Source organism: Scatophagus argus, chromosome 12, assembly GCF_020382885.2.
Source record: "Scatophagus argus isolate fScaArg1 chromosome 12, fScaArg1.pri, whole genome shotgun sequence".
Lineage (NCBI taxonomy): Eukaryota > Metazoa > Chordata > Actinopteri > Scatophagidae > Scatophagus > Scatophagus argus.
Genome location: NC_058504.1, coordinates 4,899,286 through 4,917,161, shown reverse-complemented (window position 1 = coordinate 4,917,161; position 17,876 = coordinate 4,899,286). Strand labels below are relative to the sequence as shown.

Below are 17,876 nucleotides of genomic sequence, written 5' to 3'. Positions count from 1 at the left end.
AATGACTTGTCTCAAATGTCAGACTGTGGCCAATGTTTTCTGAATAAAAATTGATAGCACATGAACACAAGTCATTCTGTTTTTATCCTCACTTAAATGTTCTTGCCAGGAAAGTGTAATCAAACCCAATTATTTCAACTGAAGTCCACCCTTTGATATCATCAGTTTCTTAAAATAATTAGAGCTTAACACTGACTGTGTTTTAACGGTGATGGCTCACACAGTGATGAATGATGTGCTGTGCCAGGAGCACTCAAGAACAGAAGAGAAATTTAAAAGATTTACGAAAACATATGACACAGAGGGATACATTCAGTGACGGGGGAAGTATTATTCATGATGCATTTCAGTAAAAAAAAAAAAAAAAAAAAAAGCAAGCAATTTTAACAAAACAAAAAGATAGCATGAAAAAAAAGTTTAAAGTGTAGAATTTAGCAATAATACATTTAAATTCTATGCAATGCCTCCATTTGACGCAACAAAGATTTGCCCTCTTCAAACACAGAACCTCTGTTCTCCATCTCAGGTTTCCAGCATGAACAAATTTGCACTTCAAACCATTGTACCCATTTAATCAGTCATTGTGCTTGCCCAGTCAACCACTGCAGAATTTCTAAGCAAAATCTCAGACTCAGGCACACAAAGCTATCTTTGATTATACGCTAGCCCATGGGGAAACTTTATCAAACTCCTCTGCTTCCTGTGGAGAAGAACCAGGTGACTAGCAACCACCCAGTTGATAGGCCAAATTCTTTTCCGCATGCAGCGAGGAATCACGCCTTTGATCCAAAGAAAGGCAGCTGCAAAAAATCTCTCCAGATACCAGCCCCACCAATCACGCCTCCACTTCCTTCCCACCAATCGGGTCCTTGTCTCCAGCGCCAACCATAATCCCACCTACAATCACTGCTTTTCCTGCATAGTGATCTCTCCCCTCTGAAAACCAATGAAAGCACGAGCTGCAAACAAATAAGCATTTTAAGATAAAAGAACGATAAGTGTGCCGTACTCACCCATCTCATTGTCTGATTTATTGTCCATTTCTGTGTCAGTGAGCGTGAGCGCTGAGTTAGAGCGACTGGAAAGGCATGAATTCTGCCCAGACTTCGCCCCTGTCCCCCAAAGAGTCATGGTACGTTCCGGTGATACAGGTTCATGGTTTTCTGTAGCGACCGGTCCTCTGGAGTAGCTGCTGAGTGGGTGGGAGAGACCCGTCTCAGGGCAAAGCGCCAAGCCTCTGCGAGTCGATGGCTCGCAGATCCCAAGTTGCCTCAGTGAAAATGTCTGCCCTGTGAATGACAGAAGTTGTAAAGTTAACAAACCAAGCAACAACGTGGGTTAATGGCCAAATGCAGGGCTACTTACAAAAACACTTAACACAAGTGTCGGGTGGAAGGGGAGGAGGTCATCGTTAAATTAATGCCTTAACAACATCCTCCCAAGCTACTTAACACTCATCAGCTTATTACAGTGCTCAAAAGGATCTCCTTTTACTTAAATCACATAGCAGCTCAAACTAGATTTTGTAAGAGGGTGTAATTCTTAAGATGACCTACTTTGATTGGATGTTTAACCCTTACACAAATCACCTAAAAATCAAGCTTCCTCTACCTTCACATATAAAAGATTTAGGAAAAATATTGTTTTTCACCATTTACTATTTATTGTTTTCAGAAACTGTTCCAGACACAGAAAATCGATTGTCTCTTTATTTGTAGTAGTATTTGAGGCTTTGGCGTTAACTTAAAATAAAATAATATCCTGCCGTGCCTTCAAAAACGAAAAACTTCAAAAAGCACATCTGTCATTTAAAACATATATCTAGTCATTTACTTGTAATTTTTTTTTCCATCTGGTCAGTATGATACCAAGAGCCCCTGTAAAAAATTGATATTCATGTGATCAGTCCAAGTCCTTTTCTATGTTTCTATTCAAATGTATTTTAGAAGTAAATGACTTCAGCCAAGCTTACCTGAAAGCATAAATGTAGAACGATTATTTACTTGCATAACAAAAATCATTGCCACTGCAATGTTATTAATATTAAGATTTCAAGGTCAGACTTATCAACATGTAAAATAATAAATGCTACATAGTATAAAAGATGGTGCGATCTGTGAATAAAATAATGTTCACGTCAAATGTGAGGTCACAAAGTCAGTGGATTTTCTTAAGATTAAGTCTCTTCTCTCTCTCTCTCACACACACACACACACACTCACACACTCATGCAGCAGGTATAGTATCAGCACTCATCTACTAAAAATATATTCTTTTTCCACTAGCAGAGAAATACTATTAAATCTGACATTTACTCTGACAATGTAAGAAACATTTGTTAATATTAAATGCCTGAAAAGAAATAACAAAAATAGTATCTTCCCACAACTTCATCATAAATCCATTAATTCTAAAATGGGCACCAATTAGCCCCAAGAAAATGTAAAGGAGTAATGGATAGATTTTCTAATTGCAATTTTATGAGTCAACGGAGTGCTATAAAAGAGAATAAACTACTCAAACTTTTTAATTACAGAAATAAGAGCAGCTTAGAACAGCTAATTAAAGGAAAGAGGTTATTTAATGGGCATCTTTCCTTATTATTTAACATAGTACAGCAGGGTATGAACATTTTATAAGGTCAGAGTGGCCCATTGTATCACATCCAATATGAGCTGTCCGCTGAAACTCAGGAGAAAATAAAACTGTGCCCTTGTTTGACATTATTTTGTTTTGTTTACCATTGTATGGCATCCCGGCATCATACAGTTATTTCCTGTCAAACTTGCACAGATTGAGCGGAAGATAAACTGCAAAATGGTAGAACTTAGTAAGCATAACAAACAACAAAATTTCCAGCATCCAAGTCCAACTACTTACGGCATTTGACACTATTAAACATCAGCAAATGAACGTTTATATAAGGAGTCTGTTGTGTGTCACATTTCCAAGCCCAACAAACCAGAGAGTCAGATTCATCCTCACATTTCCACTTCAGAATTTTTAGATGCTAATCATACTCTTTGTAGGAAAGGTCATCAAACTGATCGTGTGGACTTGAAAGTGAAACATAATTGTCCTCTACTTATCCATAGAAGCTTCAATAACCACACCACTTAGCCCATATTATTGAGACTGAACTGCAATTATTGAAAAATTCAACAGTGTAAGCCTCGAGTAAACATTTATTCTTACTAACCTGGCCTGCTGTACTCTGCACTTTCCTTGTGGACCACCTCTTTGACTCTGCCTCCGAACAACATTCGTGAAGGGTCATGGTCAAAGGCCTGGAGTGTTTCGCTGGAGCTGTAGGATTTCTGAGTGGGTACACGGCAGGCTCCCTCTTCCCGGTCAGCAGAGGAGGCGGTGTAACGGCGTTCCCGATCCTTGTCTCTCTCGCAGTATCTCTCTCGGTCTCTCTGGCTCTTGGACAGCGAGCAGAAAGGCCGCTGCTCCTTCACCCGTTCCATGCTGCCTGCATGCTGGGTATCCAACTCCCTCCCCTTCACCACCGACACTCTCCTCAGACACTCACTACTGGATTATTTCACTCTTTTCTCCCCCTCCTCTTCCTCTTTTGGTTGGGATTTTCGTCTTGTATTGATGTTCTCTTCCAACTCCCCTCCCCACTTCTGACCCTCGGTCAGTCACTTCTTCAGTGCATTCGGTCTTCCACCCATTCTACCTGGAGAAAGAGAGAGACGGACAGAGAGCTCAGATAACACTAATCCATCTGCTTCATCTTCAAAAGCACACACTTATCCCCCTCTCACTGCCCCACCCCCACTGCTGCTTCCCCAGCCCTGAAACTTCACCTGTGAACCCTTGCCATACAAGGCTTAAAAAGAAGACCACCTCCTTATTCCACCGCTTGAACCTTCAAATTCAAGTCCATTTTAAATGCATTTGTTTTTGAAAAGTTGTCCTTCAGAAAATTTTGCACACAAGAAAAAAAATCTGTTTTGCTAAAACTAGTGGTGGTTTTACACAAAATATTTCATCATTGTTTTTATTGTTGTTGTTGAAAAATCTTCTCCCATGATGATTGTCCAAAATTAATATCTGCCAAGAGTGAGATGCTGGTTAAATGACAGATAAATCAATGAGTCACACATCACTGTGGTCAGTGACTTTCTGACACAATCATTTCATGCTTTAATTTTTATTTAAACCATGACTCATACAAAATTCTAATATTGACCCATGATATGCCTGTTAACCAAGTGTCACATTCTATACACAGAATAGCAATGAACTGCTTTCACAGGGACTGTTTCTTTAGTTGCCACTAGTTCCAGTGTGACACTAAACTGGACCTCCTGCACAACACAAATGATCCTAGTGTCTAATTTTATTATAAAAAACAGACAAAACATATTTCTGTGAAAATGCATACCTATATATGTTGGTGATTTAGCAGCTGTGACAGTTAAGAAATGAAGGGTCTATACACCCAAATTATGAAAAAAAAAGAAATTCTCACTTACTGTACTTTTATGGTAATCCACTGTAGTTATGCTGATAAGTTTTTTTTTTGTCGTTTTTTTTTTTTTTTTACGTGTGCCTGAGATTTCCCCACCCAATATAATACGACGTTCACAGCACTGAAAAACTTTTTTTTAAAAAAATCAAGAAAAATATTTACAGACCTCACTGTGATCCATTTCATTGAAACTAATGTGCAACAAAACAGTCTCTGAAAATTGCTTAAAAAGTGTGTTAGAAACAAAATTATCTTCATAGCTAAATATCACCACAAATAAATTAGAAAATGTTTCTTATTTGTTGTGGATAAACTGACTCTTTAAAATACCGTATATCTCAAGCAAAATTTTTACCTATGACCAATAAAAATGCATGCAAGTACACAAATCAACCAAGTGTACACATCAAACTGAAATAAATAACAGTTACAGTACATATTTCTGTAAAAAGCACAATCCTGTTGTACCTTTTCATTCCCAGTTCACTACAACAAAAGAATTCAGTGTCACACCCAGCACGTGACCCAGGTATGCATCCCAGCCTTTCGGCGTTCAGTGACAGAGTAGGTGCATTGCTTAATTTGGCTTTGCGCACACAAGCATTAGATAAAATCTTTAACTTGTTGGAAATTCAAAGAGGACACTCTCAGGGGTGGAGACAGTGCTCTAAAATGTGGACAAGGGGGATGAGAATGTGACTAATCTGAAAAAAAAAGAACTCTCAAGTGGAATGTGGATGGGAGCCTCGGCGTGTCAGAAGTGTTTATTACCAGCCAATTTCCACTGCCTCCTGACACACATGCCACACACCACACTTTCATTTCTCTCTTGCCTGAGCTGTAAGACTAGAGTATCAGACTCCTTCTTTCCCCAAATGAGATCCACTTCGTTTCACATCAAGCATCAAAACCTTCGAATGAAGCCAGGATAGCATACTGTCGCACTGCAAAAAGCACCAGCTTTGGGGTGACTTCCCAAAAACCTGAAGCAGTCGCCGGTGGAGTACAGGATGCAGGGATAATGAAAACTCTGAGCTGTTCTAGGCCTCTTCAACTTATTTCTTCTTCCACTTCTCTCAGAGTTGCTGGATATCATTCTGTTCCCCCGATGGGCTGAGATGCAATCAGTGACACACTCTCTTGTAACCCTGACACTGAACTCTCAACACTCCCACCAACACACACACACACACACACACTTGTTTTATGATGCCACAGGACATCTCACTCCCGTCTCATCACTTTCAGGAAATTGTGCACACCAGTTCAGATTGGCAGATTAATGTACAAGATGAGTGCAAGCTGACACGCCCAGAAGCCTCCCTGATTACGGTGCCCCCTCTTCTTTATGGACTTGTAAAGAGATTCACTGTCGGCAAAACAAATAATGCCACAAGTCATACTGACTGAGCATCCACCCACCCCGATAGGAGGAATTAAATTTGTGTCCTAATCAGCTATAAGCCCTTGAGTGACCAGGCATGTCCCCATATAAGCGTGTCTGTTTTACTCTGAGGACCTGAAGATGGCTTCTTTTTCACAGCTCATCAAAGTGTCCTGTCTGAACACTGGTGCTGCACATGGGGACAATATCAGGGTACAAGACGGACGTTCATGGTAGTTTAAATTGTACACAAAAGGTCATAGAAGCTCTTGGGGAATTCTATTGTGTTTCTGCAGGCTTTATATTTCAAAGGCTTTAACTACAGTATGAACTAGGCTACTTGAAGCATTTGAAGAATAAAAGCCACTCTGTCTTGCCTTGATTATGCAAGATCAGTCTGTAGCTACCCTACTGAGAGTACACACTAACACACACATCTGTTAAAAAGGACAGAGGTGCAGAAAAGTCAAACTAATATGAAGAAGTGTCTGAGGAGAAATTTCTGAAGTTAAAAAAATCTCAGTAAATCTGTGGACTTTTTTTTTTTTTTTTTTTAACTTTTGCGGTATCACTCACTTCTACATTTCCTTGTACCTTTGATCATGCAGTTGAATAAGGGCAGTCACTCACCCATGACCACTCAGTGGAATAGTCGACACTGCAAAATTAGTGCCACACAGAGATCCTCTGGCAAGCCAGCGATGCGTGGAGGAAAGACAGTTCATGATCTAGGCAATGCAGCTCCACACGCATCCCAATGACTCCCATGCCAGGTCTGTACAGTCCCCCTGATACGTGGTACTGTCCTACACCTCTGCACTTCTTTGAAGCATAAACCATAAACCATCTGTGTAATATGGAGTGAAGAAATGTGTCCAAGTCAATTGGCTCTTCAGGGCAGTTGGAGAGGTTTCAAGGATCGAAGTGAGATTTACTTGTTTCATGTCTGACACACACTTATTCATCAAACATGAGAACGAATGTGTTTTATGCTTGCAACTTGGGATTTGAAAGGGACAACCAAAAGGGAGAGTAACTTTTTTTAACTCGTCAAACCAATAGGTTGTTTTATACAAAAAAAATATCAATTATTAATTAAATTAATTAAATTACACTCAGTATGTTAAAAGTGCAAAAACAAAAGGTGAGTAACTTCCGGGGCAGCACTGAATAAAGGGATATTTAATTGACTAATTAGTAAATGACAGAGAATGAATGCTCAATAAAAGAGCATTTAAGTATTCAAGTTATTTAATTTATTCCAAAGGACAAATTTCTTTATTCTCTGGAGCTACAAGTTTAGCTTATTCACTGTGAGGATTTGGAGTTTTTCTATTTTCTCTTAAAACTGTTAATTCAATATCTTTGGGTGTTTGATTGAAATGAAAAGAACAAGCAATATGTCAATGTCACATTAGCTCCTTCTCTTACTAGTTTCTGACAAAAAAAAGAAGAAAAAGAAAAAAGAAGCGGAACGACAGAATAATAATAATAGAAAGCTGCAGTCCTACCATGTCATAAAACTAAATGACAACAGGTCCAATACTTGTCGTTTAAAGACCCTGAGAACTTTCTGTGTGGCAGAGGAGTCTACTTCCTGAGTGGCTCAATTGAGTTGTGGTGTCCATCAAGGCTCAGTTTTTGGCCCCCTTCTGTTTTTGATTTATACCCTTCCTCTTAGCAAGGTTATACAAAATCATGATGTGCTGTACCATTTTCATGCCACCCAGTTATACAAGCTGTTTAAGCCCTCAAATCCTTAAGGCCTAGCTAATCTCAGAACTTTCCTCTTGGATATTAAATCCCAAACGTCCCAAAATTTCCTCTAATTTAATGACGATAACTCTGGGGTCATTCTTTACTGTCCTCCAAATTCCGTCAGTTCTGCTAATCTTGGTGACTGTCACATAATATTAAGCAAGCTGCGAGGGACCTAGGAGTTATAGTTGATGCTAATCTCTACTCCGATGACTAAATCAAAACAGGGTTCAAATCTATCAATTTGCCATCTTCAAAAAGTCGTTCTTGCTTTGATCTGTTCTTGCCTTGATTATTTTAATGCACTTTATTCAGGTATCAGCCTGGGCTACCTCCACCATCTCCAGTTGGTACAAAAAGCTTGATCATGTCTCTCCTGTGCTTGCCTCACCAAACTGTCTACCTGTTTCATTTAAAATTTATATTAAAATTTTATTGCTGACTTTTAAGGCCTTAAAATGGCCTGTCTCCTTCTTTTTTAAAAGCTTTTGGAAATGTCTGAAACGTGTTCTTATTCCTTTTTATTTGATCTTATTCATTTATTTTATTGTTTTCACTTCCCAAGTTCATGTCATGTAATAAGGTCAAGTTATAAGTTCATATTATTATTAATAATATTATTATTATACATTTATGAGGAAATACTGAATATTTTAAGAAAAGTTTCATATGCAATTAACGACTGCAATTTAGGACTGTGTGGATGTGGTTAGATCAGATCTAACTGACGGTCATGAGGAACTGACCGAATAGCATCGGATTCATATATTGCTAAATCTGGATAGGTGCATGGAAATACATGACATCATGTCTTTTAAGCCGAACCTGGTTATTTCTGATCAGTTACATGAACAAAAAAAAAATTCAGGGCCTGATTCCAGCTTCTAAAATGTGAAGACTCCTTTTTTGAAAAGATTTTAAAATGGACACCAGATTTTTGGATTGCTAGTTAGACAACTACAGGAATAAGGGAAATTGTGACGGACTCATTTTTGCCATTTCCTGACATCTGGCTACAAGATTATTTTTTGAACCAAAAAATTAATCAACATTGAAAATAATCATTACTTAGAGTCCTATGTCTTAGATGTGATGTGTAAGAGTTCTGTGCGAAACCTACTCACTAAACAAACACACTGGCTTAAAATGAGACACCACACACTCCTGACTTCAGCACACAAAGCATTTTGCAAAACCATCGTAGTCACTGTTGACCAGAATGCTGAAATAGCATTTCTTACTCGGCCTTTGTTCGGTAATTATATTTCCATGGGGGCTGCTGTACGAGTCAGCTCAGATCACCCTGTCGGTGACCTCTGTAAATAACAGTAATAAAGAGCGTACTTGTCGCTGCCGGTGTGTCCCTTCAAGACAATCCGCCTGTCACCAAGTGGCCTGGCCTGCCCCCCCTCCTCCCCATCTTGTTGTTGGCCATTTGCCGGAGCACAGATCACACAGCTCTCAGCCATTGGGAGTGGTGAGAGTGGTAGATGGAGTTGGTGAAGATCGGGGCTGGATCCCTTTAACACAGCCAGCACCTCCAACAATAGCCGCCTCTGACAGCTTTGCATAATTCATCTTGTCGAGTCTCTCTCCCTTTCCTCCTTGACGCTACTCTCTCCCTCTGCTCTTTCAGTTTCTCTTCAGTTATTCTTTTTTTTTTTTCTTCCCTGTGCCTCCTGGCGAGAAGGGGAGAGGGAGAACCAGGGCAGTGTTCCATCAGATGCTGCCTGTTTCCCCCTGACACCACTGATTTTGGAGACACAGAAGTGTTTGTCTGCAGCACGTTGCCCAGACCATGTGAATTCTGGATGCCATCTGAACCAGATTGTGTTCGTTCTTCTTTGAGGCTCAATGCCGAAATCCCTTTCTGCAACATGACGCGTGGAACTATTACCTAAAAATACACAACAAACAGAGCCAAGACAATCCATTTTTGATTAGCTGATCTTTCTGTGAGTTTTTAGGGGATCTGACCAAATAGTTTTTGTTTTTTTATTGTTTTGTTTTTTGTACATCCTTGTTATACATATAGAATCATGGTTTCATTGTTTACAAAAGAAAGTCAGGGAGATGAAGGAAAATAGGGCAAACAAAATCATAAGAGCATTTACTGGCAATTAAAGTTCAGTGGCAGCTATATCCTTAACATACTTGGTGATGGATGAGCTTACCACACTCAGTGAGACTCTTAGAAAAGATGATGAAATCCTGCTCCATCCTAATTCTCTTGTCTCAGTGTATGATGCAGAATATTCACAAGTGGAGTAAAATGATGCAAATCTCTGATAAAGCCACTTCAGATTATTCCACGCACATGGGGCTCGAAGCTTCATCCCTCATAGTTTTAGTACATTTAGAAGATAAACAAATCTGCATTTAAACTCAGTGTTTTGTGTTCGTTTATTTATTTATTCATTTACTTTTCTTTTCTGCCACTGCTAAACCATACCGGTCAGCGTCTAATCCTAAACACTTTATTGTTTGTCTTTTTGTCTGTTTGAATTAAATAATAGAAAATGGCATCTGCCAGCACCAGGATACAACATAATAAGCTGAGCAGAGATGTTTACAAATCCCCCAAATAACCCTTCACCAGTGACAGTACGAGTTATATATTCATTGAATCTTTAGTGAGAAAACCGCAAGCACAGCCAAATTCTTTTTTTTTTAATGTAATTGCTATGTGTGGACAATCGGAATATAAAAAAGCAGGATTTATAATGTTTCTTCTGCAGTATCTTCCTCTATCTCAAATGGTAATGGCAGGTTATTCAGTGCATTCATACGTACAGAGTCCTGCATTTACCATATCCAAGGCTACTTGTGTTGAACCCAGTTCTGATCAAAACAGATGCTCCCTTCCATATCACACACCCAATTACACCAGACGGTCTTAATTCAATGGCCCACAGTTTGCCATTTTCTCAAATTGGTATCACAGCAGTGTTATTTCATTCAGGGGGATCTAAGGAAGTAATGATGTTCAGGTACAGTCGCTTTATGCAAGTCGGCGTCAACAATTGCCAACTAATGTTCACTTATAATGAATTGACTCCTTGGTGCACAAAAATAAAAACAGCTCCACATACCTGTGGCAGTTTACAGACAAATCCATGATTGAGCCATTGTTGCAAAGATGAATTAAATTGTAGTGATACTGCAGCTGCACTGTAACAACGGTGCCACGAAGGGAGATTGAAATTCACATCATATCGGCTCACAACATGTCTCATAAACAAAAGAAAACACCCTGAAAAAAGCAACAATTATTGCAGGTATCCTATTCATTTAGATCAAAAGCAGTGTCTTTTTAATTACAAACTCTCAATCAAACGTCAGTCTAGCTTGACGGTTTAATCTGGACATCTTGAGACGTTATTGTAGCACTCAGACACTGGCTAAAAATCATTACTCAAACTACATTTGAAATGCTGGCAGCATACAAACCTGGGTGTCAGATAAAAATTTGAACGCAGAGAGGTATTCTAAAGCGCTGACAATGGGTGTTATTCAAATGCATCTCACATGGTTGCACACCAAACTAAACTTCCCTTTTTTAGCATGTGCAGGGCAAGATGGAATATACACAGCAATCATAATAGCAGCAGACAACTGAAGAGTATGAGGGAAAGCCTCAGTACTGCAATGGGACTGCAACACTCTAGTGCTGCTGTGATTGGTGGAAAATGTCGACTCTGACCAAATAGAGACTTTGACCTGCTACTGAAAGTACAAAAAGAAATTGAAATACTCACTTCAGCAACATGAAATTAGAAGAAATACCAATTGTGTGCATATAAAGGACACAATTTTTGCACTTTACAGAGAATAATATATTGAATGTGTTTTCTCTTTAGGCACAAAAATGAAAAAAAAAAAAACACTTTAAAACTGGAGGGTTTTAGTTGTCAGCGTTTTTCAGCCGTATGTAGGTCAGGATGGCACACTATCAGAATACTGAGAGACTCCAAGCCTTATTAAAGAAACATCAATCTAAAAATTCACCAATATTGCACTGGTTTCTCTACATCCAGGGGTGAAACTTGTATAGTCTGCCTCGTAGCGATCGGCTGAGACCAGCTTCTGAATGCACACTACTCTTCACTGAAAGTCAAAGATTGTTGACCTGTATACTGTTACATTCTGAGGCACCAGCTTTACACTCTTCAACTGCCTGATATTCAATATTTTCTTATTCTTCACCCTGCTGGCAAGAAACAGACAGAGGAAGTGTTGCTTACTGGATCTCTGCATGAACCTGCGCCTTAGCCTTGTCCCCATCATCACTCTTCGTCACCCACCAGACATGGAGCTTTCGGCATCACAGAGGTTGCGTCAACCAAATTATTGAAGCCATCAAGCAGCTCCATCGACAAGCACAGCTGACGCCCAACATCCCACTGGGCTGTCCAATGGCCACAAAAGAACAGAACTGAGGTCCTTGGAAGGGTGACGCTATTCTGAGAAACCTCCTCCAGGGCTGATATCGCTTTGTGCAATTATAGCACAACGGCAACAGGAATACAGCTGCGGAATTAAATATTATTATAAAATTTAAAAAACAATGAAAAGACTCCATCAATATTTCAATCCGATTATTATCAAGACTTACAAGACAAGTGCGTCTGTGTATAGTAGTTAGTGACACCTCTGTAATGTCCTTTAAGTATGGAACGTTTCCTGACTGTGTATATAATGTCTGTATTTCACAAACACTAAACCGAGGAGCGGCGTAGCTATTCACCATGAGCAATTTTCACAAGCAGAGAGCACAATGCATTTCTATTTTGTTCGCCCTATGAAAGAACTAAGCACATTGCTGTTTGGTTCTCCCCGCCAGGTTCAGCTCGGCACACACAGGGAGAGTTGCACTGTTACAAAGTCAGGCCCACTCCTCAATCTCGACTCTTGGTCTTGACCCAGAAAGTCCACCAGAGCATGCTGAGCCATAAATGTTAATCTGTGGGTTACAACAGTGTGAAGCGGTGCTGCTCCCAGAGATGGACCAGCAGGACAGCATCCTGTGGCTAATCACAGGTGGCTTTGATCTCAGCCTGTTTTGGCAAGAATAATAGAAACAAAACCAAGAGATGTCGTGCTTTGAATCATCGCCCTTCTCAATTTAAGTAACCCGTACACAGCCAGAGAAAGACTTCCATTTCGTCAAAAACCATTACCAACTCAGCTGTTGAGTCCACAAACATCTGTGTAAGGTGAATCGCCAAAAACACAATTGCACATATGTGAACAATGAGATGCAGATATGTTATTATTATATATAGTATATGTTATTAATATTATGCACAATACATGAGGTCGTGCAGTGACTCTACGACAGCCATGAGGCAGCTACAGTGGTTGCACCCACAAGAAAGCTCCCCCCTCTTCTCAAATCAAAATGCAACGGCAGGTATCACATTACACTGAGCAAATATTCAGGATAGAAAATACTGTAAATCCATCCTTAGGTTAACATAAAATTCTATTTATATGCTTGACTGTTGCTAAATCTTGTTGAGGCATCCATACTTTAATTTAATAAAAGATATTTATGAATAAGGGAAAGCACTCTGTCATACTAAGTGATTTCAAACCACACTATGACGACTTCAGAGACAGCAGAAAGTACATACAGTCCTAAAACTGCTCACATCCGTACCGTCCCTTTTTTCATGGTGTTTTTTCTCTTATGCAGCATACAATGTAGTTAAGGACCACAGTGGTAATGCATCAAGTGCTGTCACTAAATATCCCCACTCTAAGCAGATTTCAAGAGCACGCAATCCCCTCCCCCTCAAATCCTGGGGTGACTTTCAGCAATAATTTGGCAACTTGCAGGAAAAACATTTTTTTTTTTTTTTTGTTGGGGTAAACTTTGCCTCGAGTGTCACTTCACGGTGCCAAATCCTAATAATCCTCTATTTTAAGGTCATTAAACGCAAATATGTAAGTCTGTTTGCCCATTGAGGTTTCGCCATCCTGAGGACTTTTTTGGTTTTTTGTAATTTCTAAAGTACCTCAAGATCCTACACACATCTTGGCTTCCTTTACTTTCACAGCATCTATTTATCATGATGTCTGCTGTTCTCATGGGAGTAAAGGGAAAATATACTGAGAGAGAAAACAGGTGAACAAGGGTGCACTAGACAATAGCCAGGCAGGCTGTGTGTTAATAGTAACAGATTAGAGGGCAGCAATTATGTAAAGTAAATATGACATGGAACCGATCTGTCGAGCCCAGGGAACTGTGGGTAGTTTGTCAGGCTGCATTAACCTTCACATGTTTGCTCTGATGTGTTGAAACAGGTAACTCGGCCACACTGTTTGTTATATCAAATGTTATAATTCATAAGGTCATCTTCTGAGCCACCGTCGGCATCAACAAGTCATAACAGATATTAAAGGTGCAGGTCTGTGCATCGACTCTCCCTCCATAATCTCTCCGATCCTGGAGGAGTAATTTTTACAGAGGGAGAGTAGTCAGCTTGATTGACCCTTAATAATCTATAAAACTGTTTAGGGGCAGTATTCAAGCTGGCATTATCCCTAAAGGAGATAGTCCTCATCACATAGAATATTAAATTCTCCACAGGAATAATGAAAGGGGAAATTACTTAAGGACATGAACATGGAGTGGCAGTGTTGTGTACACAGTTCTTCTAATATTTCTGAATTAATTAGAGGATTTTACGCTCCAAGCGTAGTAAAAACCACCTCGAGAATTCCCTGCTCTCGGCTGCATCAGAAATTGTCACCTGCTTTGATTAGTGGGATTAAAGGGCAACGAAGACTGAAGCTGAGGCATTAGGCTGAAGCTTCAAATAAGCGGGTCACAGCAACAAGCTTTACTTTTTCAGTGCTAAATGTGCAATCGCCTACTACATTATGGCATAGTGTATACCAGACGGTGGGTTATTGCTTTCCACCGTGTGTGAGCTGTGCACAATGCGTTGATAGCTTAATGTTCACAAGAGCACTGTTCTCACTCCAGGTGTGCTTTTGAGAAGTGTAAACACAGAATCGTTCATTTATCTGCATTGGTATGTGCATTTGTATCGCAGACTGTGATGTGTGATTCAGGAAAAGTCAGTTTAAATTATTATCAGTGCCTTGAAAAAAGATATTACAAGCTGCACTCGTGTTCTGCTGCACTACTACAAAACCACATGTCCAATATCACCCAATAAGTGTCACTTTAATGCCTTTACAGGCTGGCACAAGGAAGACAGAGTGTTTCTCTGGGGGAGCAGGGGGTTTATAAGTCACTGCTACGGCCTGAAGTGTCGGAGATCTATTTTACTTTACTATTCCAGCCCTTGTCAGAGGAGGAATATGAAATAGAAAATACCCTCAACTGCTGCAGTTCCTCAACAGCACTCCGGACAATTGCCATAAATCAATTCAGCTGGACAGATACGCCTGTCCTTCTGGGCTATCATGAGGACTCAGATGCGTGTGTTTTGCAGATTGCGCATAGCCTCAGACATGCCACAGTGAAATCAGATCAACATTTCTCTCTGTCTCATGCCCATCACTGAGACAAGCCAGCCTCTTATTACACTGAGAGACATTAAAGGGGGGAAATGAACCCAGTTGATGTCTAAAGCATTTTGTTTAATTAACAGCACTTCTTAAAACTCCTCAAATTCTACTAGTGTTATAAAACATAATCAAATCACAAATTAAACATTGCATATCTATCTGCTGGTTGTCAGACAACCGCCCTTCCCTCCGATTGGAGACAACGCAACCCAAAAGTTGCACCACGTCTTTGAATCCCTGCACCAAACAACCTTTAGGCCTCTTTTCAAATTCATCCAAAGGGTCAAATGAAATTTCTCCACCTCTTTCACCCAAGGCCTACAACAATAGATTTGGTACAGGTTACAAAGAGTGTGTGCACGATACTTGAATTATTAGAGGATTGAGCGGGTTATCATTCTCTGCAGGTGATTTACACCCCAGTGAGGCTTTCGGGCTTTTATAAAGCATTTTATGTGCCGATAAATTCACTTACTGGAGCAAAGCCATCGTGTCAGCTGTTGGTCAGACATCTTAAGGACACAGAGGTGAGAGGTGATGGAGACTGAAAGGAAGATTATGTTCTTATTGTCATCGCTAGGGAAAAAAATGACTCGATATAACCTGCAGAAAGCAGCAATACAATTTATTACTTTTCTTCCTGTGTGCCATTTTAAAGCATATGAGGTCTACAGAATCTTTGAAAACACAAAGTTGGGTGACTTTTACTTTCCTCTTTCTGAAACTTCAACTTATGATGTAGCAGCGTCCCCAAATTGGACCTTGTACCTTGGAAGTGGAAACGCTTAAATGCTGCTCAACACTTGTACTCATTAAAGCAGTAATTCTGCTCAAAATCCTCAGGGAATGAATCAAAGTATGATCTAATTCATTTAATCAAGATAGTGATGGGGAAAGAGGGTTGGGAGCCCGGCAGGTTCGGCTCCACATCTTGTCAGGGGATTCGGGATGTTGCAACAGAGCGTAGGCTGCAGACCAAATTAACACCATTATTGAACAAGGACCACCGATTCTGCCATTTATTTCAATCACGCAGGTGACTTTTATTCACAGCCAAGGAAGATGATGAAATACTAAGCAGCACACTGACCTGCATAAAGCTGGAGCCAGCCTGTCCGAGCCGGAGGCACATAAACTTCCAGCGGTGCGCTTTAGTCCAAACTTGCAGGCAGCAGCGCGCAGAGTGCGTCGCGGCGCTTGTCTCACGATGGCCGCGAGTGCAGTCTGATTCAGTTGAAATTCTTCACAGGCACCTCTTTCAAATTTGCACAGACAACCTCTTGGCTTGATCGTCGACGCCGACCGCGCTCATCTAGGAATAAGCACACTAGTGCGAGGATGCTGTTCTGCGTTGTGGTGTCAGGAGCTTCAGCTGCCAGCTCCGTGTGAAACGTGTCTCTGCTCAGAAAGAAATCTTCCCCTGATCCTCCCCGTGGCTCAGCACAACCAGTACTCCCAATAATGCAGTTGTCCCCTTTCGGAGGGTAACACAGTTGGGTTTCCTCTCGCTCAGCAGCAGTGCAGGATGTTTGCTGTTGGGTGTTTTTTCCTCTTTCTTTTAAAGAAAACTCACTCGGTTAGGATGCCGAGGCTCAGCAGCCGCTCAGCTGCTCTTTTGTCCGATATGCACTTGTCAGCTGATAAACTGCGCATCCCGTCGCTGTGCTCAGCGTCGCATCTGGTCTGCCTATCAGCACCGGTCTGCCTGTGCAGGCCGTAAATAAAAAGGAGGGTCAACTATGACCTCCAGCCGCGGAGCAACATGCAGCTGCACGTGTGAACTAAATTACTTCCATTATTAGAAAAAACATTTACCTAAAAGTACCCTGCATTAAATTGGACTACCTCGATTTGCTTCAACCAATCAAATAGGTTCGAGGTTGCAGTCAATTATAAACTCGATTGGAGGCTAGAAAGATATCTCCATAGAATAAATATGAAACAGCAGAGCCAATACCATGAGCTCCAGCCTACCTGAACGTTTTCCCTCAGCCTGTCTTGTCCTAAGCTTGCCTATGGTTGCGCGCGCTGCCATATAATTGGCTCTCAAATTTCTCACCTTTTCTGTGACAAAAGGAAGGGAGAAGGATGAGGCAGACTGATGTAAATAGATGTGCTATTTCTCACAAAAGACTGGCAGCTAAGGTTTAGTCAAGCTGTTAATTAAAGTGTTAGATAAACAAGGAGGCCTAAACGACAGTGTTCATATTAAAATGATGCTGTTGAATTAAGCTTGATTCATATTGTTTTGCTCCAACGGCCATCTGTAGTGGAACTGATCAATTGCAGCAGGGATGAGCAACAAACATGCACAATCTGAGTTCTGTCAGCCCAAACTAGGTTATTCTAATGCAGGTCATTATAAGATTTCATCCCCACATTTTGTATGTGAACATACAATAGAACATGAGAATACAGGGGGGGGTGATCGGCCTGTAGTTGCCGATTTCATAGAAAGAATTATACTTCTTCAGCATTTTGTAAGTGTGAAAACTTCATCTTGATGAGCTCCGGTTACAGAGATAAGTACACTTGCCTTCCGGCCTGGTCTTAAACCAAAACCACATTTTCTTTGAATTAGTTTTGTGATTGAAGAAAACATGTGAGACCCTATCTCAAATGCTTCAAATGATAGCATTTAGAGGACAGACCACAGAAAGCAGAGTTTCATTAATTACAAAAGCAACAGCCCACTAATCCCACTAG

General features: G+C 40.4%; 1 protein-coding gene across 5 annotated transcripts in view; it reads right to left on the bottom strand.

The window, feature by feature from the left end:
• Window positions 1-17,130, bottom strand: part of si:dkey-237h12.3 (teneurin-3) — a 128,108-nt gene extending 110,978 nt beyond the window's left edge. For 3 of the 5 annotated variants that reach the window (XM_046406402.1, XM_046406404.1, XM_046406405.1), the window contains exons 1-3: window positions 16,261-17,129; window positions 3,200-3,685; window positions 1,014-1,289 (exon numbers count right to left, since the gene is read on the bottom strand). In XM_046406402.1, the coding sequence (XP_046262358.1) occupies window positions 1,014-1,289; window positions 3,200-3,470 (547 nt within the window). In that variant the 5' untranslated portion in view covers window positions 3,471-3,685; window positions 16,261-17,129. Of the gene's footprint in view, window positions 1-1,013; window positions 1,290-3,199; window positions 3,686-16,260 lie in introns of all 5 variants that reach the window. The other 2 variants (XM_046406401.1, XM_046406403.1) reach the window with 1 other exon arrangement.
• Between the last annotated feature and the right edge of the window lie 746 nt (window positions 17,131-17,876).